Below are 23487 nucleotides of genomic sequence, written 5' to 3' on the forward strand. Positions count from 1 at the left end.
GTGGTGCCTCTTTTTTCCGGGCTGGGGTCGCGGAGAGAGGTGGGGAGGGACCGGGGAGTCTTTGCCCTTCTCACCGGCGCCCCCTCCTGGAGACTCGTGGATGCACGCCCCTGGACCGCGTCGGCGGAGGCGCAGAATCGACGCCGCGACCCACCCCACCAATCCCAAACCGGTCCCCGTACGATGGCGTTAGCGAAGGCTCGGGCGCTCTGACTTTTGTTTTTCTTTATTTCTTTATTTCACATACACATTAGCCATTCAATGGAGAAGCCGGAGAGAGTCAGGCAAAGATGGTATAACAGAAGCGCAGTGACGGGGGCGGGGCGGGGCGGGGCGGGGCGGAGAGGGAACAGACGGGCTGGCTGCCTACTTGCATTCCGCTAGGACACTGAAAACCCAGAAAACAAAACAGACAGTAAACTACCCTTGTTTCTTATGTATCTCAGTGCAGAGACGGGGGTGGAGGGCAGAGAGAGGGGGAGACCAGGCTGAAGGAGGAGGAGCGGAGGGACAGGGGACGCTAAGGGGGAAGCACACCAAATCCATTAGTACTATATATAGAGATACTCGTATATACTGCGTTTCTTAGCCTAAGAAGAAACTTGTTTGACGGGACGGGCGGCCTTTGCGGTCCGCGATGCTGGTGCTGGTCGGGCGCACGGATCTCCCGGGAGGGGCCGAAGCGGGGCTGGCCCAGGCTGGCTTGGGGGGGAGGGGGGCGCCCCGAGGGTGGGGGGGGGAGCAGAGGCGGGGCTGGGGTGCCCCTCGGGCTCTCGATTGGGGGACGAAATTTCTCGTGACTTTATTGCTCCTTTATTTTCTCTCGTGTTGGGGGGGGTCCGTTCAGCACGGTCGGGGTGAGGAAATGGTGGGTCGTCTGAGCCACCCGGCCCCTCTGGGACCCAGAGCGCGGCGTCCGCTCCGCCAGCACGGGGGTGAGAACAAGGCACTAGGTCGGCCGGCCAGCGCGGGGGCGGGTGTGTAAGGCAGTCGACGGGGCTGGTTGCAGGGTGGGGTGGGGCTGTGTGCGGGGCCGTGTGCGTGCGTGCGTGCGGGCGCGGGCCTGGGCGAATCGACCTGTCAGCTTGGCTGGTCCTGTCCTGGAGCTTCGAGCCTTCCTCCTGCTCCCCGGTGGGTGACGGGGGTCGGGGTAGGGGTGGGAGGAGTGATGTTGAGTCGGGGGCGCCGGGGAAAAGGGAGGGTAACTACCAACTTGCTGAGCGCGCTCCTGATAATGCTGGTGAGGGTCAAGTTGGCGTCTGGCTCAAAGAAGGGCGCTCGGGGCGGAGAGGGAGGGAGGGAGGGGACGTTTGTTCGTTGGCATTGACCTCTGCGGGGGAGGGGCTGGGGACCCCCCCCGCCGCGCCCCCGTGCCCGGACGGGGATGAGGCAAGGAGGGGGCCCTGGGGAGGGGGCGCCCGGGGAGACCCGCGGCCAGAGCAGCCCAGCCGCCGGGCGTATGCCGCTGTCCCGTTCCGTTAAACTCAACAAAGAAGGGATATGCGTGTTCCTAACAAGTGCAGGATATTTAATTGATTCATAAACTTATGTATAATAGTTTGTGGGTTTTTTTTAAAACGTACTTTATAATGTAAGAAGCACCAGGGTTTTTATGTTGAATTATCTTAAAAATAATTTTCTCTCGTCCTTTTCCTTTTTGATCTTGTGGTTTTGTTTTGTTTTTTTTAATGTCGAGGTTTTTTTTTTTTTCAACTCTAAAATGTGAACGTTTCCTTCAGCCCTCCCACCGAAACCGAGAACGAACGACGAAACAAATAAAAACCCCAGATCATCCTCGTCAACGCAGGAAAACGACTTAAAAAAAAAAAAAAAAACTGAAAACGAACAAAAAAAAAATTAAAAAAGGAAAAAACACTCAGCTTTCGTTATCCCCGCGCAGGGCGGGGCAGGCCCAGTTCTTTTAGCGTCCCCAGAGCCGCGAGGACATTACAACAAAAATAGAATTTTTCTTAACAATCTCTTAACATACAAAGATAGGAAAACTCTCTGATGCATTGCACTTGGTTCAATGAAAAAAAAAAAGTTCATTTCCCCCATATATATTTTTTGTGGGTTTTTTTCTCTTCTAACACGTCCCCACATCTCCTGTCGCCCTCGTCGCCCCTCGCCTGCCCCTCACAACGACACTTGGGAAAGGAGCGGCCCCCACCCCCCTGCCCGCCCGGGCAGCGCCGCGAGGCGCGCTCCCGCCCCGGCCCAGCTGGCCTGCAGCTTCCGACCTCGCCCGGGCGGGCGCCCCGCAGACCCCGGCTCCCGCGGGCCCACCGCGCCCGCGGCCCCGATTGTCTTCGAGGGAAGGGGCGCGTGCGGCCGGGCAGGGGGTCCCTTCCGCTCCCCTCTCAGCTCTGACCCTGTTTAGCCAACCAAACTGAAAAATCATTGCACTTTGACCGCGCGTCACGCCCGGCCCACCCGGCCCCCCACCCCACCCCCGCCCTACTCCCCACGCCCCCCCACCCAGGCTCCCGCGGGATCCCCTGTCCCCTGCTTCTCAGTCCCGGTCTTCCCCGAGGGCTGCACGCGGATGGGGGAGGGCCTTCGCTCAACTTCCAACAAAAGCCACTCACGGGGCCAGCCACCTTGTGGCTTCCAGTTGAGGAGGAGGCACCCCTCGCTGGCCCCTTCTGCCCCAGGTCAGGGCCCTCCTCGCCTCCCCAGCCAGCTCCCTCCCCTCCTTCCTCCCTCCCTGCTGGGGCCACAGCCTCACAAACTAGAGTCACAATAAATAAAGCCCACACCCCACCCCTACGGTGCAATGTTGGGTTGACTGACTTTCAGAGGATCCTGACCTGTGCTTTGTGTTTTCATACAGTTAAGAAAGAGAGAGAGAGGCACAAGGACTCGAGAAGGGGGCCTAGGAAGGGAGATGCAGGGAGGAGGGAGTAAGGCACAGAAAGACAAGCCAGAGGGGCCAAGTCACACCCTGGAGGGGGGCTGGGCATGCTCTTGCTTCCCTCCCTCCCAGGGGGCTTCGGAAGACCCTCTGGACTGGCCCCCAACCATCCCGAGGAGGGGAGGAAGGGGCTGCAGGGGGAGGGGGGGAGAGAGCTACTTCCTGTGGTGTGTTACCAAATTGTTCCCAAGTTGCTCAAATGGAGGAGGAGTTCCCAATTGCAACGGCAAAAGACCCAAACAAATGAATGCCCCACCCCTAAATAAAGAGTAAAGACATTACAGCTGAAATCCAGAGAGAAGTGGCCAGGAGGCCCATGTGGTGGAGAAAGTGGGGGGGGAGGGAGGACAGAGAAAGCTCCAAAACACTTTTGAAAAAGGACAACACCCAACACCCTCCAAAGGACTGAAAGTCGGCGAGCAGGACGCCTACCTAGCGCAGGTGGCGCTTAGCCAGCGGCAGCGGCGGCTGCCTCGTCCTCCTCGCTCGGCTCCGGGGTCCCCTTTCTGCTCCACTCTCCGGCCCGGCCACAGCAGGGCTGTCTGTGTGAGGGGCAGGGGCAGGGGCCGGTGGGGCAGAGCGAGGGCACCTGCATGCGGGGCTGGGGTGTGGGGGCGACCTGGGGCCCGCCTCCCCTCACTCGTGGCGCGGCCAGAGAGTGATTTTCCCGGCCTGCGGAGAGAGGGAAGAGGGGGCCTGTCCCAGGCTGGGACGGGCTGTCGTAGCATTCTGACTCTTTCCTATGGACTGTACAGAGGGGTCTGGGGCCCTGAAACTACCCTCGAAGCTCACGGTGGGGTGACAGAACACCCTCCATTCCAGGAGCAAGAAACTAGCTCCAGGGGCCGCTCCCTGCCCCCACCCCTTCTCGGGAGGGGGCGGGGGGGGGCTTCTAGCCCGAAGGTAGGGCAGGCAGACCTGGAAGCCACGGGCCTCACCTAGTCCAGAGCAGCTGGGGGAAGAAGCCAGAGGCCAAGGCAGTGGGGGCTGGGGGGCGGGGGGGGGGCGAGAGACAGGCAGGGAGGGGGCGGAGTCTGGAGGGAGAACCCTCTGGATCTGCACCCCATCATTTGTACAAGCTTGTCCTCCGAGCTCCCTAGTGAAGCTCCGGCCCGAGTTGGGGATGGGGTTCCCCTAGGAAGGGTGAGGGTGGAGGACAGGCCCCTTTAGAACTGTGCTGGTCGCTTTGTTGGGTTGATTTCGTTCCTTCCCCGGAAGGACGGGGCAGGGTAGGGTGGGGAGAAAGGCAGTTCTGCTGCATCCTTCCTTTCTTGCTGTCCTCTACTTTAACAGAGTCCGTTTGTTTGCAGGTTTCCTTCTGCTTGGCTGCTGGTGCACAGCTCCACCGAGACCTCTTCCGAGGGCTCTCCGAGAACTGGGCTGCTTCTGGGGGCCTGCAGAGCTCCCCGGGCTGGAGGAGACAAGGGCTGAGTGGCTGACGACGTCTAATTTTTGCTTTTCGGTGGGGCTGGGCCGGGGGATTTTTCCACGTCTCAAAATTTCTTCTCCCCCCGTTTGAGGAACCTCTTCTTTACATTTTGTCATTTCTTTTTGTCGATCTTATCAGAGGAACCAGGACTGAAATGGGACAAAAAGAGGCCGTATTGAGAACAGCAGGGACGAGTCTCTTCTCCATCCCACCTGGCCCGCTGACTTCAGGCCAGAGCCCAAGGCCCCTGGAGGGCCCACCTCCAGCAGAGCCAAGGACAGCAACACCCCACGAAGAGGTACATCCCCATTCTGTCCGTACCTCCTATGGGAATCCTGCCGCCCCCAAGAGACCCTGCCCCCCAGTGCTAGGGTCCAGCTGGCCTTCCCGTGGGCACTGTGCCCAGCGGGTGGGACCCCCGTGGCTGGAGCTGGCACAGGCACAGACCTGGGATCTGGCCATGTTTCCAATTGTTTAGGTTTTTGTATGGGTCCTGCAGGGTGGGGAGGATGCCAGGCTGGAGCTTTTGTCCCCAGAGGGGTTTTGGGAGTGGGGTGGGGGTGGCTCAGCTTCTTGCTGAGTTTTCTTTCTGTCTCTTTGGATTAAAAGCAGAAATTCCCGTCTGTACTCCCCAGCCAAGGTCCCACAGGCTGAAAGGCTGGGGAAGGGGGCGGGGGACACCACATGGCTTCAGTCCCTAGCAGTACCGGCCTGGGGAAGGGGCCCCGTAGCCCACTGTGCTTGATCCTCTACCCTCAGGGCACCTGGCGCAGGGGGAAGGACCCGAGGCTCCCTGGGGCGGGAGTCGCTTCCCTCAGGGTGCCAGCAGGGGGAGTCACCTTCCCACAAACGAGTCTTGGTGGCTCCTCATCACAAAATACACCTGACCCGGAGGCTGGGCTGCTTGGCAATGCCCTCCATCAAAGGCTCTGGCCCCACCTTGTGGCCAGGGGGCAGCGGGGGAGGGGCGGGTAGGGAGGTGTTCTCTATGGTCTACAGGACCTGGGTAGGCCTGGTAGTACCTGCAGGGCCAAAAAGGGGTCCCTGAAAATGTATTTCGGGGCCTCTCCCAGGCTCTGGGTCACAGACTCAGATCTGCAGGAGCCAAGCAGAGCGAACTACCGAGCCAGCACTGGGTAGCAGCCCATTCTACCCTTGCTCCAACCCCACACAGAAGCCAGGCAGGGAGAGGGTGGCTGACCTGCCTGAGGCCACACAGTCTGCCCACCTGGCCCAGCCAGGACTCAAACGTGAGGGACAGCTCCGACCCGAACCACCACGTGTGGCGTGCTCACAGGGAGCCCAGGGCCAAGGCTGCCGCACTGGAGTGAGGGCCCGGGGCAGCCAGATCAGCCAGCTTTCCAAAAGAAGCCAAAAGTCCAGACAGCACTGCATGTGAAAGTTGTCAGTGTTTAAAACCACTTGTTTCAGCCGCACAGATTCTGCCTGCAGGCCGGACCCGCCCCTCAGGCTCTGGGACCACAGGAGGCCTTCTGTGAGATGCACACAAGGAGTTTTAGTGTTACAAAGGGCCTGCTAGATCACCTAGAACCTTCTTCGACAATGGAAACATTCTCTGTTTGCCCTATCCCATGTGGTAGCCACGAGCCACATGCGGCTTCTAAGCAAGTGAAATGTGGCTAGGGTCACTGAGGGACTGAAGTTTTCTCTAGTGAGTTATTTCATTTGAACTTCAACAGCCACACATGGCCAGCGCCTGCCCCACTGGATGGTGCAGATGGGGAACATTTGGAAGGATGGGGGTTTGGGGTTGCCACAATGCTGGCGTTTACTGCGTGGGCAGAGATGCCAAACTTCCTGCCACATGCTGGACAACACCCAGAGGAGACCTGCCCTCCTGTGGTGGGGCTCCTGCAGGAACTGCCCGAAGTCCAACCCCATCAACTGACTAAAGGCCTTTAAAGGGAGGCTCATGGGATACTTGGCACTGCACGGGGGAAACCCAGGCCCGAGGCACCCCGTGAGTTGGGGGGGCTGAGTCAGCAGCCAGCCCCTGGGCTTCCAGTCCTGGCCTGAGGAGGAGGGAGCTGCCTGGTGAGCCCCCATCACTGTGGTCTCAGGCCTCTGTATTCTCTGAGGCCCCCTTCCCAAGGAGAGACTACACGGGAACCCTTGCAGCATGGCTGTGTGAGCCTGGCCCTCACCCTCCCTGTGACGGAAAGGAGGCAGAGGACAACGGGAATGTGGAGAGCCTGCTTGGCCCCTCTGTCTTTGTCGGACTAAGCCAAGGAGCCAAGCTGGTCCCCTTGGGGTCCCCTGAGCTGCACGGCAGGGGACAACCACCAGTGCTCAGATTGGGGAGTCCCCCCCCCCCCCGGCCAGAGGAGGAAGACTCCAGTTCAAGGCCTAGAGTTAGGGACAAAGATCCTTCCAGGATAGCTCCCCAGCGCCTCCCCACAGGTCCCAGGAAAGGGGGGGGCATCTGCTGCCAAGCACAAAGTGGCTTTTTCTGCTCACCCTTTCTGCTTCCTGAGCCAGGTCCAAAATTGATTAAAACTAAGTAAAAAGCGCTGCCCAGGGAATGACAAAATTGCTAAAATTCTCTTTTCTTCCCTCATTCTATTGTTCTCTCTCCATCTGGTGCTCCAGAGATCAGCTAAAGTCACTGGTTACTGTGGAAACCGCCCCCCCCCCACTGTACCCCGTGCGCCCGCTGCAGCCGCCTGCCTGCCCCCAGGCCCAAGGGCTCTCGGCTGTGCGGGCCCTGTCCGGCTCCAGTCTCCCCCACCATCACCCCCAGACACACCTGCCTGCTGGGGCCCGGGGCTCAGGTCCCTTTGCAAAACAAGGGGGAGAAGAACCGTTTCCCAAACTTGCCTCAATCTCTGCCTTGGCCCCAAAGTCTAAGCAAAGTGAGCAGAGAAGGTGAAGAAGGGAAGGCACACGGAGGCGGAAACAGGGTGGGGGGGAAGACTCGCGGCAGTGGTCCCCAAGAGTGAGCAAGCAACACGGAGCTATAGGCGCTGGGGCAGAGGGAGGGAGGGAGGGAGGGCGAGAGCGATGGAGCCCTGCCGCCTGGTGCCAGCCCAGAGCCAGGAGGGGAGGCCCGCCTGCTGTCCCTTCCTCTGGCACCCCCTCCCGCCCTCTGCCAGCAGGGCTCTCTCGGCCTCCCTGGCACAGAGCAGCGGAGGGGGCTGGCTCCAGCCCCTGCTCGGAGCCATTGTTTTTCTTCTCAACACCCCCAAGTTCAAGTTCATCTGGGTGTTACATCATGTCTGGTTGCTCCTGGAAACCAGACGGGTCAGACGTGACTCTGGGGAAAGGGGGCGGGAAGCTGGAGGGGGTTGAAGTTCCCCTCCACTCCCCTCCTTGCCACTAGGGAGCTCCGAAGTTTGAAGTTTGACAAAGTTTTTTGGCTTTTTTTTTTTTTTTTTTTTTTTGAGGGAGGGAGGGAGGGAAAGGAAAAGGGAAAAAAAAACAAAACCTCAAACCGCACACACAAAACTTCCATCCACCAACTTTCTCTGGACTTGGGCCTCAGAGCAGTAAAGGAGCAGGAGCTGAAAGAGGTGGCCCTGGGGCTCTGGGCCCAGGTGGATTTCCTGGGGCGAAGAAAGCCTCCAAGGCCTCAGGCTCACAGGGTAGTGTTTTTGTGAAATGTGCAAAAGAAAAGCTATTTGCATGTTCTTTTCTGAGAAGCTGTAAAAGCTGCCTCTGCCCTACTCCTGAGGTGGGTCCTCCCTGCACCCCAGGGCCCGGGGCTCTGTGGGCTATTCCCAGTCTCTTGGGGACAGGCACAGGGAGGAGGGGGCCCACGGGCGCGCGCGTGCATGTGTGTGTGTGCGCGTGCGTGCACGCACAGATGCCTGTACAAAGCCGGATCCAGGGCATTCCAGCAGGAGGGCTGGAGTTTTCCTTGTGAGAATGGGGGACAGACGGGAGCTGGACCGGAGGTTCCAACAGCCCGGCCTCCCCTCTAACAGGATTCATGGGGACGTGAGGGAGGGGCCTCCAGGGTGGCAACAGGCCCTGCCCTACCCTGGGTGCCAGAGTCGCTGGGCATGCAGCCCACCAGGACGGCTCTGTCCCTCCTCCACCCCTTGCCCAGCCCACCCAAAGCCAAGGAAGAAGGGAGGGCTGGGGGCCAGGGCTTCCAGCTGGAGGGGAGGAGAGCAACAGGCAGAGCTGTCCTCTTCCTGACGGGGCCTCGGGCTACCACCAGGCCTGGCCCAGAGCGCCTCTAGCCTCAGGTCTTTGGCCGCCTTCCCCAGGGCCAGGGCTGTCAGAGCTAATTATCCAATTAGCTGATTAGCCAAGGGACCTGGGGGCTGCCTGGGGAGGCAGGCTCAGCTGGGCTTGCAAAAGCCTGGGCCCTCCAGCCCTGCCCTAGCCCCTTCTCCCGGATTGGCCCCAAGGAACCGGCCTCTTCCCTAACACCCACGATGCGCCCGCCCCTGCCTCTTCCCCCTACGCCCACATCCACATCGTGGGTAGGGCCTCCTACCTGAGACTGCTGTGGGATGTTCAGAAAGTTGCCGTCCCGGGGTCCGATGCTGACAAACCGGTTGGCAGAGGAGGCGCCTGTCGTTGCGAATGCTGTGGGGAGCAGGGAAGAGAGGGAGAGACCCCGTGAGGCCTTGGGGCCTGCCCAGGCACTGCCCTTCGGGGCTGCTGAGAGAGGGAGAGACTGGATTAGACCATGCTGCCAGGGCTTAGGCTGGCAGTGGGAAGGACAGGCCAGAGGGGTCCCATCATCCTCTCACTGACCAGGAGCACACACTGTCCCCCACCCCCAACACTCCACCTCAGCCAGGTGTCCTCTCTCCTGGTCCGGGGTGAGGGAGGGGCCCTGGAGGCTTTAGCTGAGGTCCCATAGACCCTGTCCCCAAACCAGGCACTGAGCAGGACTGAGGATAGCCCTCGTTGAAGCGAGGCACCCTTGCTTTCCCACGGACTCTCTTGGGTCTGGGAAGAGGGAGCCTGGGAGGGTGGGAGGCTGGGAGCTCTGCCGGACCGGCCCCACCCTGCTCAGGGAAGGCCAGCTCAGCCAGGCCACCTCTCCAACCAGGGCACCTGGTTGGGTGCTGCATCATGTAACCACGCTGGGCAGTCCCAAGCATGGGGCTGATGGCTCAGGGAACTTGAAGGGGCCCAACGGAGGGCTGAGTCGGGAGGGACAGGGTCAGAGAGAGGAGCTGGCTGCCAGCTCGGGCCCAAAGGTGGCAAGGCTCAGGCCCAGCAGGCATCCTCCTCCTCTGATGGATGAGCCAGTTCCTGTGGTCCTGCAGTTCCCAGGACCTGAGATGGGCCACAGCACAGGAGGAGGAGGAGGCTGGAGGGCCTGGCAGAGCCCTAGGGCTTGTTGTTCTGGAGCCGGAGGGGGCAAATGGGCAGCCAAACACCCCTGAGCTCTTCTCAGGTTTTCTGGCTGGAACTCTATGGGAGGGAATGGGTCCTGCACCCCCAGTAGGGAGGATGTCCCCAGAAGGGACAAGAGTGTCACAGGATGCCGGGGATCCCCCCCACACACACCCTCTACCAGATACACCCCAGGGACTGCGTGCTCACCAGATTCTGTCCAGGGTGCCCCCCAGCCACCCTGCAGCCTGGTGCCTCCTCCCCCACCCTGCCCACCTCCAATGACCATGACCATGACTTCGTGTCTTATGGCGGATGCAGATGGGAAGATGGCATGAAGAGGATGGAGAGGGGAAAAGAACTCAAACCATGAGAAAGAAGGCAACAGAGAGCGCGAGACGGAGAGAAGTGAGATGGGCCGCCCCTCCCACTGCTGACCAGGGAGTCCTGGCCTGTGGCCTGCCAGCCCCCAGAGCGCCCGAAGCGCTGCCCACCCCCTGCCCACAGACGGCACGCCTCCCACCCTCCACCTCTCCTGTCCTTCACACGTCGGGTCTACCTGGGGCCTCTCAACTCAGATTTTTTTTTTTCCCTTTAACAAAAATTGTCATTGGTTAAAAGAGAGAGAGAGAGAGAAAGAAAGAGATGAAGTAAGCCGAGGCCCAGAGCCCTCCCTTGTCCTTGGAACATTCAACCTGGGGAAGGGAGGGGGATGGGAGGAGGAAAAAAAAAAAGAAAAAAAAAAAAAGAGGAACAACGAGAAACCAAATGTGAGATTGAAGGGGAGGAGGTCAGGGGCCAGCCTGCCGTACAGTTAGAGGCCCAAGGGCCCCGGAATGGAAGTGAGGGGGCAAGGCCAAAAGGGGATGGTGGTGGCGTCGCCTTGTGGTTACATTTAATTTTTTTGGTGTAGCGGGGCACAACGAAACAACAAAAATCAAAAAACAAAAAAACGAAAAATGAAAAAAACAGCAATCAGGCATGAAGATGGCATGGCTGTGCCTCCCCACCCCCCTCCCACCCTGGCCAGCACCCCTGGCCTGCGTGCCCCACTGTGCTCCCCCTCCCGCCCCCGGGAGGGGCCTGGGCCAGGGGCCCCCGGCTGGGAGCAGCGGGTGGGCAGGGGGGCTCGTGGGGTGCTGGCTGGTGCAACTGAGGCCCGGGAGGCCATGACTGGGGGGCTCAGCTCTGCTCTTGTCCGGGTGGGAGGCTCCATGGCGCTCTGGGTTGGGGGGCTTTGGTGGTGGGCGGGGCAGGGGTTTTTCTTTTTGCCGTGGAGACTGTTTAGATGGGCCAGGGATGCTGGGCGTTGTGGTTTCGGTTTCATCGTCCACTTACAAGGTGATGGAGGAGTCAAGGCGGCGCCGTCTGGGGCAGTGCTGGTGGATTTGGAATCAGGCATAGGAAGGGGCACAGGTCTGGCCACTGGAGGCGGCGGCGGTAGCAAAAATGACCCCGGGACTTTGCCCTGGCCGCTACCGTTGGGCTGCGAACAACATAAATAGAGTGACGCATGAAGGCACATCCCACACAGACACACGCTCCCCTGCGCGGCCACGCCAGCTCGCTCCTGAGAGCGGGCGCTCCCGGTAGAAGATGCAGGATGGGCTCGTCTCCTCCGGGGCACAGGGTGGGTGAGGGTGTGAGGCTTCTATTTGGTCTCTCAGGTGTTTCTCTCTCTTTTTTTTTTTTTTTTTTGGTGGTCCTCTTTTGAAGTTGTGGGAGGGACGAGAGGGGGTGTCCGACGAGTGGTTTGTATTTTTCTTAGGGAACATGTTTTAGGTACCAAAACATGCCATCTAGCCATATAAGCAACGCACCTAGAACGCTCATGCTCTTGAAGACCTTCTGCCTCAGCAGGTAAGATGTGTCAGCTCACCCCCCACTGTCCCCGGAAAACACACACATGCCTCCCCTCTGTGGGCCCCTGGGGTGGGGCCAGCTGACCCACCCAAGGACTACAGGCCCTTCGGCGTCTACCCCACATCACGGCCTAGGGAGACGCCGGGTACTGGGGGGCTTGCCCTTGACTCCGGCAGCCTGAGGATCGTGGGTGCTGGCCCATTTTCTACAGAACAGCCCAAGAGGAAAATCCATCGCTGCCAGCTCCAGTTCCCACGAGGCTCTTCGAGAGGACTTCCCTGTACAGTGCCCTCGGAAGCCTGGGATGCCTGGTCGCCAGATCCATTCCTCAGCTTTATTCCCTCTTGTGCCTCAAACTCAAGTTTCCTCCCCAAGCCCCGTGTGTGCCTTGCATACATCAGCCTTTGGGATTCAGGGGATGTAGGCACCACAGGGAGGGGCAGAGGTCCCTGGCCTCTTGCAGGCACAGCTTCCCTGGAGAGGCCTCCCTGGAGCTCTGGGCAGTGCTCTCGATGACCACCTACAGCCTGGGCTCAGGTTGGGTGGGCCAGAGCTGAGTCCTAAACAGTCCCCTCACCCGAGGGGCAGAGCTCTGCCCCATCCCCAGCCACCCAGGTGCAAGGCTTTGGGAGGCTCCTGTGCTGCTCCTTCTATTGGTGGGTGAGCCAGCCCAACCTCTATCCTCACTGGTTCCACGTGGATTAGGACGAGACTCCCCAGGGGTCTCCCCTGTGCTAACGGTGTACTCCTTAGCTCAGTGTCTCAGCGCCCGGCTGTGTACCAGGTACTTTACTCAGGTGGTGTCCAATCCTCCAACCCTGTAAGGCAGCAGGTTTTGCCTGGGGCCGGGGTGGCAGGGTGGATTCTGTCCCCGGCAGGGGGCATTAACAATGTCTGGAGACATGTTGGGTAGCACCACTTCCAGGGGTGCTGCTGGCGTCTTGGGGGGGGTGGAGGCTGGGGATGCTGCTACACACCCCACAACGCACGAGATGGCCCCCAGGATAAAGGCCCAACAATCCAAACGTTAATAGTGCCGTGGCTGGGAAACCCTGATGCAAGGGAAGCTTGATTCTCTCCCTTTCACAACTGGGGAAACTGAGGCTCTGTGTAGCTGAGTGGTTTATCCAAAGTCATCCAGCTGTAACTGATGAGGCCTGAAATTCACAACCATGTCTCTCTCACTCCAGGGACCTTGTGGATTTTTTCCAGCGGGCTCATCCCAACCCTCTTCTCCAACTCCAAAGGTGCTCAGGCTTTTCCCCTCCCCCTCCACAGCTCTGACTGCGTGTAACATAAAATACGAGCCCCCCGGTTGGGCATTCAAGGCCCCTGTGGTGGAGCCCAGATGGGGTCCTCCACCACCCATGCCCCTACATTCACCTCCTCCCAAGTACTCCCCATTGCAAACCAATTGGGGTTTCCAGAACACAGCCTAAGCAGTTGAGGGCTACACATGTGCTCACTGCAGAACCCTCTGTCTACAACACTCCTTCCCACACTCCTTAAGGCCTGCTCAGAAAACACCATCCCCAACATGGGACCAGCCAGATACCCTAAATCACCATCCATCTCTCTCTGCCTTTTTTTTTTTCTCGGATACTTGTGACCTCCACCATAGCCTTTGAAGCAGGCTGCCTCCCAGGCTCCCCAGCAAGCCTGGGGACCTCCACCTCCGTGTGGCCCAGGCGTGCAGCATTCAAGTCCCACTGACTGAGCTGAATCGACTAGTCCATCCTGCTGCACTTTCAAATCATCGAGCCCCGTGTCTGACCCGCGCAGGCCACACCCTTCTGAGCTCTGGCCGTCCCCCCCACCACCTTTCACCTCTAAAGACCAGCACCTAGGTCTGACATTGTCCTTCCAAACGGTTCCCTTGATTTGCTCTTTCCTGCCTACTCAGAGGTCCCCTGACAAAAGCAAGTAGGGGCTGCTGATCCCTGTTTGTGTCCTGGGCTGGAGACCCTTTGTGCCAGGTGTCCTTTCAGAAACAGGCAACTGCCTCCCCTCATGCCTGTGGCCTATCTGGTGCCTAGCTTGTTCTTCCATCAGGGCAGGAAACGGGAGTCTCGAGAGATCACAGCCTCACTCCTTTACTCCAGGCCATCCTGAGCTTGGGCCCCCCCCCAAGGGGCTGGGACACAGAGCCTTCCAGGTAGCCCTTGCTCCCACAGGGCGGCCAGTGCCTTCTTCTAGTCCTCAAGACCTGTCTCCCCTCAGGAGGACCTAAATCATTCATCGCACTTGATGAAGCCAATCCCAGCTTGACATGGCCAGACATCAAAAACCGCTGATTTACAACATTTAGTTTCTGGAACCTACTTCCAACCAGGCTAGGATATCTCAGCTCTGATCGGGGTACAAGTTGAGGTTTTAAAAAATGTCGAGGTCTTGTGATTTTGCGGTGCCTTGAAACCTCATGAGTTAAAAGCTAGAAGGAACCTGGAGACTGGGATAGCTCTTCACTTTCAATGGACAGGTGAAAACGCAGGCCTGGCCGCTCCAGTGGTGGTGCTTGAGGCTGACCTACAACCAGTCTTCCTGCCTCCCGGAGTCACGCTCTCCCATCGGGCCCTGTGACTTCTCCATCGCGTTCACTGGGCGGTCTCTTCTCTCTGCCAGAAATACAGCTAACCAGGCATCCTCCTTCGGCCCTTTGCATCTCCTCTGAGTGGTGTGTCCATTTGGCCTTGGCCTTTACTGATTTGGCTCTTCTCAATTAGGGCCTCATGCTGTGGTCCGAGGATGAGTACAGGGGTGGTGCCTGGGAACCCTTTTGCAAATTGTAAAAATTTTGTATGCATATTTTTTTTTTCTGCAAAGATGATCTGAAACTTCACATTCTCAAAGAGGTTAGGAATTTACTCCTTTAGGCTTTAGATCAATGGTTCTCAAAGTGGATCACCCGACCAGAAACAGCATCACCTGGGAACTTGGGGAGAAATGTAGATTCTCGGCCCCACCCCAGGCCTGCTGAATCAGAATCACGTGAGGCCCAGGCACCTGCGTGTTATTGAGCCTTTCCGGTGACTCGTGCATGCTAAGACTGAGAACCACTGCTCTGGAGGCAGCCACGGAACCAGAGCAGCCTGGTACTGCCATTCCCTGACACCAGGACAGCTGCGGAGCCTGGGGCCTCTGGCTCACTCCTCCTCCAGAGCCTGCTGCCGAGCCCCAGGGAGAGGCTCACTGAAGACACCCCCCCTCCTCTCTGGGCACAACAGGCCACAAGAGGAAACCCAGAGAGACTGCTCCCCAGCCGGGCTAGGCTCTCTGATTAATCAGAGTGACTGTTTGCCCTCCTGTCTGCAGTGTTTTATCCATCTGCCTTCTGGACCAGATGAGCCCTTAATCTTGAACCGTCAAGTCAAGGGAGAGGCTCAGGACCCAGCCATCATCAGGATGCTTAAGGATGGATTGACCCATATTCCCGAGGGTGAGTTAGGTTTGGCTCTTTGGGCTAAACTGGTCCCTCAGGTCAGTCTCATTTTGGTTAACCCCAGCTGCCTCTGTGGGTGAGAAGGCAGGCAAGGTGGAGTTCCTGGACTCTCTAATCCATATTCCAGACCCAGGGCGCTGGGACATGGGCTGGTAGCTCCTGTAGACTCTGTTGGCATCTCTGAAGGAGACGTAGTAGCTTTTGGGGGTCATGGCCACTTCTCCCTCCATGCCCCTAAAAGTGGACAGAGCTTGTCCAGAGAGGTGGGCAAGGCTCTGAATGCGCTAAGGAGCTGCAGAGCCAGCAAGAGAAACCTCACAGGGAAAAGGGGAGAAGGAAACGAGGAAAGCAGAAGGAGGGAGAACAGGAGAGAGGGAAGAGGACCAGCTTCCGTTCTGGACAGCAAGAGTGAGGAGGCTGAGCCGCAGCCCAGCCCCAAATCAATACACCAGCACTTAGCAAATGCCCATGTGTACAGGCCGCCCTGAGGCAGCACTGGGCTGCGTGGCCAAGGGCTGCCCACAGCTCTCCCTGGGCCACCTCTGGCACGGGCTTCCGAACGCCTTTCCCCACCACGGCCCTTTGAGCGTCCTTCCCACCTGACCTCTCACAATGGGTTTCCAGGCTGGGCCAGCTGCGGGGAGAGGGGCTGGGCCTTCTCACAGTGCAGTGTGCTGCTGGGACTCTACAGGCTTCCTAGGGGTCTAGGGACCACTGTGTCCCAACCCAGAGTGCTCCCAGGGATGAAGGGAGGACCCCTGTCTCATTGAAGGGTCACCTCTGGCCCACCACTGTCTGGGATAAGCCCTTTGCTGAGGGCCTGTGTTTCTGCTTGTCAGTGATTGGGCCCTAGGGCCTGCTGACGGAGAAGGGCAATGGGCGACAGAGCTCCATGGGCAACCAGCGTCTCTCCTAGGCTGAGGAGCAGAAGGGCGTCGCTCCAGAACAATAACTGACCGGGGATCCTCTCGCTAAGAGTCTGCCAACAGGAGACTCCACGACAGCTCCTGTTGGAAGGAAGGAGGGCCTTTCCTCTACCCAGGGCTTCTCACCAGGAAATGATGATGCCCCCAGGGCACACATTCTTGATCATCAGGACTGGGAGGGGGTGATGCAGCTTGCGTTAAGGGGGGGGCGCGGATGCTGCTCAGTACCCCACAGTGCACGGGACGGCCCCACAGAACAGAGAATGAACAGCCCAGATGTCAATAGTGCCAAGGCTAGGAACCCTTGGTCTAGAACCTACACAATCCTTGTAGCTCTGAGGTTTTAAGAGGGGTGTTACGAGGTAAGGAGTCCAGGCCGGGTTGGATAGATCACGGATACACTCTTACTGGGGGCACAGAGACCGAGGGGAGGGCAAGGAGCCCGAGCAAAGCAGGCCCAGCCACTGCCCCCGCCCCCAACTCTGGACTGTGACAGACAGGCCCTGGCATTACACACGGACCCCTACCCCCAGATCCAGAAGACGGAGGTGTTTGGCACTAACGACTCTCTGCCGCTCCAGCCCCAGGAGGGCTCCCGGCTTTCGGACCCTCTCCCTGTGAGCCCCGAGACAGACGGACGGATGCAGAGATGAGCTGTGGCAGGGCTCCTGGGGCCTCTGGACTCACCTGTCCGGCGGCCTGGCCCGAGCCGTCCGAGCACACGAACTGCACAAACTCCTTCAGCGAGTCCTGCCCGTGGTGGTGGTGGTAGCGGATGGTCGGGTGCGTGAAGTACGGGCTCGACTGCTGGATGATGGATGTGGAGGGGAAGTGCAGCGCTGATGCTGTGGCCCGGGGACTCCCTGCGTGCACGTGGGCAGGAAGAAGAGGGCATCAGGGCTTAGCAGGTAGAGGGGGGCGCGATGGAAGACGGGGCGGCGGCGGGGGGATTGCTGGTCAGACAAAGCACTGAGGAACCAGACGAAAAGGGAGAATGGGGTAAGATCAGGGCCAGGACCAGGGTGAGGAGCGTGAGGCACCGTTCTCTGGTGAGGAAGTTAAGGCAGTGCCAGATGATTCGGCAATCGAGGTAAGTAATATCTTAATGCAGTATTTTTAAAAAGCCGAATTGGCGGAGCGCCTGCACGGCTCAGTCGGTGAAGCATTGGACTCTTGATCTTGGCTCAGGTCATGATCTCAGGGTCGTGATCGCAGGGTTGTGACATCGAGCGAGTGCCACGCCGGGCTCTGCGCTCAGTGGGGAGTCTGCTAGAGATTCTCTCTCTCCCCCTCGGCCCCTCCCCGCCAAAACAAATAAATAAATCTTTTTTTTAATACTTTTTAAAATAAAAAGTTCAATTGGCAAACTAGGGCTGGTCAGCCAGCTGCTTGTCTTTGTAAGAAAGTCTGATTAGAAGCAGCGCTGGAGCTAGGGTGACACGAACAAGGCAAGGTCAGGCAAATGCAAGGCCAGTCCCCTCTTTTGTTTAAAACGTTGATAGCTATTCCTTGTATATTTTTTTTGCAATCGTTTCAATTTTTAAAAAATATTACATTAAATATTATTTATCTTGATGGCTAAGGTTTTGGCGCCTCCTGACACTCTGCATTGTGGTGAGCGCCTCACTGCCTTCACCCTGGTCCAGGCCTAGGTGCGAGTCTGGGGGAGGGAAGGAGGAGGCCAAGGACTCCCAGGCTCTGGCTCAAGACGGGGCCACTTGCCTGTGCAGGACAAGCCCTTGAAATGCATACACCCGGCTCCTGCACGCACATGACCGTGCCTCTGGCCGCTGCTGCCCAGGCCCTGTTCCTGCGTGCTCAGCCCCACGGTCCTTGCACACGCATCCTCCCCACACACAGCTCCCACCCCGGTGCAGGCCCCAGCTCTTCCCTGGGCCCAGTCCTCCCCCTCCGGTCTGTTTCCAATCAGCTCGCTCTTGCTCTCGGTTTCATTAGGGGGCTGAGCAAACTTGGCTTCTCTCTGGAGTTCATAAAAGCTGAGCCGAGCTGGGCCTGCCGCCCTCCCGCTGCCTGCACACAGGCCTGGGGTCCCCGCCCCCACCTTGTGGCCACCACACCCTGCCCCAGTGCAGGCTGCCTCTGGGCTCTCAGCCAGGAGGCCCCGAGGAGGAGGCTGGGAGGGTAAACTGCACTCTTCTCCGTGTCCTACAGAAGGGCCCGCAAGACGGCAGGCGGGTGGACACAGGCAGTGTCCAGAAAAAAGTCCAGGCCTCTTTCTGCCAGAAGGGTACCAAGGGGGCGAAAAAGCAAATGAGGGAGCAGGGAGGCTGAGGACTCAGTTCCCACAACTTCCTGCCAGATTCCATCCCCTCAGGAACGCTGAGCTGTCCCCACCCCCCCACCCCCACCAAGCACCCTCTCCCGAGACAGAAGCAAGAGAGCCCCCAGAGGGAGTGGGCTTGCTCCTTTCCCTGGAGAACAACCCAGGTGCTACCAGCCCCTCGGCCTAGCCCTTCACTTTCGGAAAAGGGCAGGGAGGGCCTGAGAAGGGGGCCTGGGCTCCCCTGAGTGCTCTTGTCAATTTGTGCCCCACAGCGCCCCAAGTTGGTGCTGGGAAACCAGACCCTGGGCTCAGCCAGGAGCTAGGAGACAAGAGGTGAAAGGAGGACAGAGGGAGAAGCCTGTGCTTTCCCGCCCACAACTGGCAGGAGGAAAGGAGAGCGGACAGGAGTGGGTCTGAGGCCTCCGTCATCACAGGCAGGTGGGAGAGGGCCTTGGGACAGGCCGGTGCTGCACAGCACACACATGCGTGCACACACAAGCTCACACGCACGCACCCATGCACAGACGTGCACATGGGGAGTGAGAAGCAAGTGGGAGGGTGCTTGGGAACGGGGTGAGGAGGGGCTGCCGCGGAAGGAGGGCCCATTCCCATGCCCACCCTCCGCCAGACCTCGGCCTACTCAGAGAGCTTGCGGCTGTCACTCCGGGGCTGGAGCCCTGGCTCCTTCACCTGGCCAACTGCCCCTAAGTGCTCCACCGCCTCCCCCACTGCCCCCCTCCAAGCCCCCCCATTTCTCACCTGGTCTGACTCCAGCAAGCACAGGCAGCGGGTGGTGAGTGAAAGCCATGCGCGGGGAGCTGCCCTGAGAGGAGAGGGCACTGCAGAAGTCCAGCTTTCCTGACTTCTTTAGAGAAGCCGGGCCTGGGGGGAGGAATCAGCAACACAGGGCAGGTTTAGCTGGGCCGAGGCGAGAGCAAGGGAAGGCGGGAAGCCAGCAGCTAGCTCCTTCTCTCCTCGGGCCCCCTCCCGGCTACCCCTTCCCCACCACACCCCCTTCCTGTCTCCTTTGCCCCATTCCGGCTCTGGTTCTCAGGCCCGGTATGCCGATGGGCCAGCTACAGGTGCTCTGATCGGAGAGGAAAACGAGACCCTTGGGTGCGCTGGGTAGGAGATGAGCAAGGGGGCTCATCTTGCTCCCTGATGAGCAGATAAGGAGCTCATAGGGCACAGGATGAAAAGGCGGGATGCAGGGGCAAGGGGCGGGGAAGGTGTGCAGGAAGAGCCCTGGGGAGCCAGCTTCAGAGTGAGGGGGGACCCGGAAGAGGGATGGGTTTGGGTCTGCTCTGTGGGGGCCCTGGACTGGGGGAGGCTCTGGTAGGAAGAAGCCACCAATCCTCAGGAGGGACCGCAGGGGTGATACAACACCCGACAAGAGAGTTGGGAAGGGGCTGGAGGGCCTGGGCGGGCACTGGGGGCAGCGCGGGACAGGAAAGGACTCCCCTGCCCGGGGATCCAGAGGCTGGGCAGCTGTAGGATGGGTCATTTCGGGGCTTTGCTCTGCTCCTGGTGCCAGAGATGGGGTGGCATTCAGTGGGAGACAGGGACACAGAGAACACCCCGTTGCAGCTCTGCCTGAAGGATCCCGATGCTGCCAACCAAGGTCATCTCTGTGCCAGGCAGGCATGATGTCCAAGTGATGCTCTGACACAGCAGGGCCCCTGGGCCAGGTCCTCCAGGGGAACTTGTCTCCTGTCCTGGGCTGAGCCTGGAGAAGGCCGTGCCCAGGATGGGAGGGCTAAGATGGAGTGGTGGAGATCTGCAGAGCTGCCATCTTTCAGGCATAGAATCAGTCTGAGTGGGGGGTGGGGGTGGGGGCTGCAGTCTTAACCGCAGAGGGAAGCGGTGGGGGAAGGGCGAACTCCCAGCCGCCAGCAGAGGTGTTATCTGGCGGCAGCTGTGTGCCACCTGATAGCTGGCACAGTGCGGGGGTGGGGAGCACCCCCACCAGCTGTGCACAGCTGTCCCCGTGGCCGCACAGCGCCTCCCCAGCTGTTCCCTGTCCTGCAGCTGGGCTGCTTAATTGGCGATTTGTCGCAGCGCAGGGAAACAACACCGCAGGAGGCGGGGTGCCGGTACGGAGGAAAAGAAGGGAAAGCAAGGGAGCTGGGGGTGCTGCAGGAGGATGTTGGGGGCCGTGCATGGCAGGACAGCTGGAAGGAGCAGAAATGACAGGCACTGGAGCAGACAGCTGAGAAAAAAGAGTGGGAGCCAGAGAGGGGACAGCTCTTTGAGCACCAGGTCAGGGCAGAGGGACCCGGGGGCTGAGCCCCAGGAGACAGCGATGGATGTGGCTCTCAAGGCACTTGAGTCCTTGAGGGGCAGTCAATTAACTGAGGCCCTGGCTGTGGAGTCTTCGGGGCCTTTTCAACCCCTTCTCTCTCTCCCAGGGAAGTATCTGGGCTGTGTCGACCCAGGTCCCTGCTTGCCACATGAAACCCTGGGAGAGACACCCAAAGACTCGCCAGACAGCTGTCCCACAGAGGTGAGCTTTGCTCTTGGTCTGGAGCCCACTCCCCAGGCTCATCTGGCGATGAGCCCTCCTCCCCTCCTCCCAGGGAGCCGAGAGCAGGGAGCTTGTGCAGACTGTATCTGGGCCACAGGAGAGCAGGAGCACCTCCCCACCCTTCTGCCTTGCTTTTCCCCCAGCCCCTGCCCCGACCCATCCACCTGGCCTATCTCTGTAGAGGCACATCTGGAAAACACCAGGCAAAGCGACATCAGGTCAGGCCTTCCTCTTCCTGCCTCACGAGCAAAGCTCCCGTTCCCAGGCCTGACCAGAGCAGACATGCCCCGTGTACAACCCCCACACACGGGTCTACACTCCCTGGCCCCAAGACACTCGCACCTCAAGGACACACACAGGTTGTACCCCCAGTGCGTCAGGCAGAAGTCTCCCGCAGCCAGGCTCCTCGTACATGTACCGTGCACGCACACACACACCAGCGCGTGCACACACGCGTACTCTCCTTCCTCTCCTTCTGGGTTCTCTGGGTCTGCTCATGCCTCCAGTCAGGACTGGAAGTGAAGGTGGGTGGGTTCACCGAGAAAGGGGTGGTGGGAGGGTACTGGGAGGACTGGCCAGGCTTCCCTTAGACCTCCGCCCTTCCCTAGCTTTCCTGCTTGATTGGAAAAATGATTCTGGTCATTCTTTACTAGGCTCCACTCCTCTCTGTGATGCTGGGCCCTTCAGACTAGTGGTTCTCAAGATGATTCTGTTCTCCTCTCCCCTATGCCGGGGGATATTCAGCAATGTCTAGGAACATTTTTAGTCATTGTACTTTGGGGAGGAGTGGGGAGTTACTATTGGCTGGTGGGTGGAGGCCAGGGTTGCTGCTCAATGCCCTACAATGCATAGGATGGCCCCACCCCAGAGAATGATGTGGCCCCAAATGTCCATGGCGCCCAGACTGAGAAACTGCTTTAAACCATGAGGACCACAGAGCTGGGGCAACTTCTCCAGGGAAATAGCAAGAGAAGGAGACCACGAGAGCTCGGTGCCTGGGGCCTCTGCTTTCCTTCCACCACACCCATGGGCTCTGCTGCCCACGTAGGGACAGCCCAGCTCCTCGCCTCCACTCCCTCCTTCGGCCTGGTCTGCCCTCCTCTGGAAGATCAGGAGGCAAGAAGACAGGTAGTGCCACCCCACAGCAGGGGAACCGGAGCGAGGCTTGCCAGGTAAACCGAGAGGGAAGAAGAGGCTCCAGCCGCCCCGCTCCGGGTGGGCCCTGCAGCGTCCATACCTGCGTCCACATCGTTGGGCCACCCACTGGACTGGCTGCTGCCGGCTGCTGGGGAGCGGCCTGTACCAGGATAGAAGACATCATCCACAGGGCTCTCCATCTCGCTGTCGTCGATGGACTTGGGGCGCTTGGTGGTGCTGGGGAAGACGAGAGGGATCAGGTAGGCCAAAGGAAGACGGAGGTACAGCTCCTCAAACCGAGGGAGGCCGCACTGATGACCTGTCGTGTGGGGAGCAGGTGCCTGATGACAGCAGCACCCCCAGGCACTCACTACGTGCCCACCCCTGAGACTAGACTGGCCCCGGAGTCCCTCGGGGCCCAGCCCACCTGCTCCTCCTCCTTGAGCCCCTTCTCAGGCCACGATGCCCTCATCCACTGAGCTGCCCAGGTCAAAGAGGGGGCAAAAGCCTCCTGCACTGCCTCCCTGGCCACTTGCCAGGGACAAAAATCCCAAAGGGTGCTACAAAACTCAGACATCAAGATACTATGTTATTTTATATTAAAACGGTACTAACATGAAGCTATTATGGTATTATAATGTAATGTTTTAAGAAATCAAAATGAATGCCAAAAACCTCACAATGAACCAAAAGTCTAAGTTCTTTAAAAAAAGCACAGGATCCCTCCCTGCCCTGAACAATTGGTCCTGACAAGGGCTGAATGTATCCACCTCCCAAACACCTCTCAATTCGGTCCCACCCTCTCACCCCACTCCCCCACCCAGCTCAGGCCCTCCTCGACTCCACCCTCTAACTGGCCGTCAGTCCTGCCCACACATGCTGCTGCGAGGGGCACTTTCTGGAACACATATCCCCAGCATCTCCTGCTTCAAACCCTTCAGTGGGTTTTAAGTCTAAATACCTTCCAGAGCCCTCTTTGGGGGTCCCACCAGGATGTCCATCCTTAGCTGGGATGGGGGCTGCTCTACTTGGAGCATCCACCCCATGCCTGTCCGGGCTCAAATGTCACTTCCGCAAGAGAGAGGCCTTCTCAGATCCCCACTGGAAGTGCCTTCCAGGCACAGTCGTGCCTTGTTTGGGCTCAGGTCCCCAGCACCAAATGCCCAGCGACAGCACGAAGCAGGAAGCTCAGGCGGTTGGTAGCATGGTGGGCCGCGGCTGCTCCGGAGCCCACGCCCTCAACAAGGGGTGACCTTCTAAGGCCCCCGGGCCTTGGGAGTATGGCCGCCCGCAGCACCTGAGACGGCCTGGGGATGGAGGCGGGGGGAGGCCAGGGTGCTGCGCTCACCTGGTGGAAGGAGGGGAGGTGATGGACCGCCGCCCCAGGGTCACCTGGTTTATGTTGTAGTAGCTGGGACTCTCCAGGTCTGCCAGTGAGAAGTTGGGCCCTGATGCTGTCGCAACAGGAGCTGGGAAAAGGCAAGAAGGTGATAAGGTTTGAGGTGTGGAAGGCCCAATGGGGCCTTGTTTTGTTGTCATGAGCAGCTCCCCAGAAGCCTCCTCCTGGCTGGGGGTCTTTGGGGAAGAGCCCTTGGTTGTGATTTTTTTCCTCCAAAGCAGTGGAGATTAGAGAATGGGCTCTCTGGGCGCCT

At 59.3% G+C, this 23487-nt stretch overlaps 1 protein-coding gene and 1 long non-coding RNA gene across 18 annotated transcripts in view; one reads left to right on the forward strand and one right to left on the reverse strand.

The window, feature by feature from the left end:
• Nucleotides 1-3639: 3639 nt before the first annotated feature.
• Nucleotides 3640-23487, reverse strand: part of NFIX (nuclear factor I X) — a 93921-nt gene continuing 74073 nt past the window's right edge. For 8 of the 17 annotated variants that reach the window (XM_036110796.2, XM_036110808.2, XM_036110807.2 and 5 more), the window contains exons 5-11: nt 23184-23304; nt 21936-22072; nt 18934-19056; nt 16578-16753; nt 11001-11148; nt 8809-8975; nt 3640-4492 (exon numbers count right to left, since the gene is read on the reverse strand). In XM_036110796.2, the coding sequence (XP_035966689.1) occupies nt 4478-4492; nt 8809-8975; nt 11001-11148; nt 16578-16753; nt 18934-19056; nt 21936-22072; nt 23184-23304 (887 nt within the window). In that variant the 3' untranslated portion in view covers nt 3640-4477. The remainder of the gene's footprint in view (nt 4493-8808; nt 8976-11000; nt 11149-16577; nt 16754-18933; nt 19057-21935; nt 22073-23183; nt 23305-23487) is intronic. The other 9 variants (XM_078054849.1, XM_036110799.2, XM_078054908.1 and 6 more) reach the window with 6 other exon arrangements.
• LOC118547363 (uncharacterized) lies at nt 4490-6894 on the forward strand. The gene is made up of 2 exons (XR_013441170.1): nt 4490-4641; nt 5417-6894. It is a non-coding gene; the product is annotated as an uncharacterized LOC118547363 (long non-coding RNA).

This window comes from Halichoerus grypus, chromosome 1, assembly GCF_964656455.1.
Source record: "Halichoerus grypus chromosome 1, mHalGry1.hap1.1, whole genome shotgun sequence".
Taxonomy (NCBI): Eukaryota; Metazoa; Chordata; class Mammalia; order Carnivora; family Phocidae; genus Halichoerus; species Halichoerus grypus.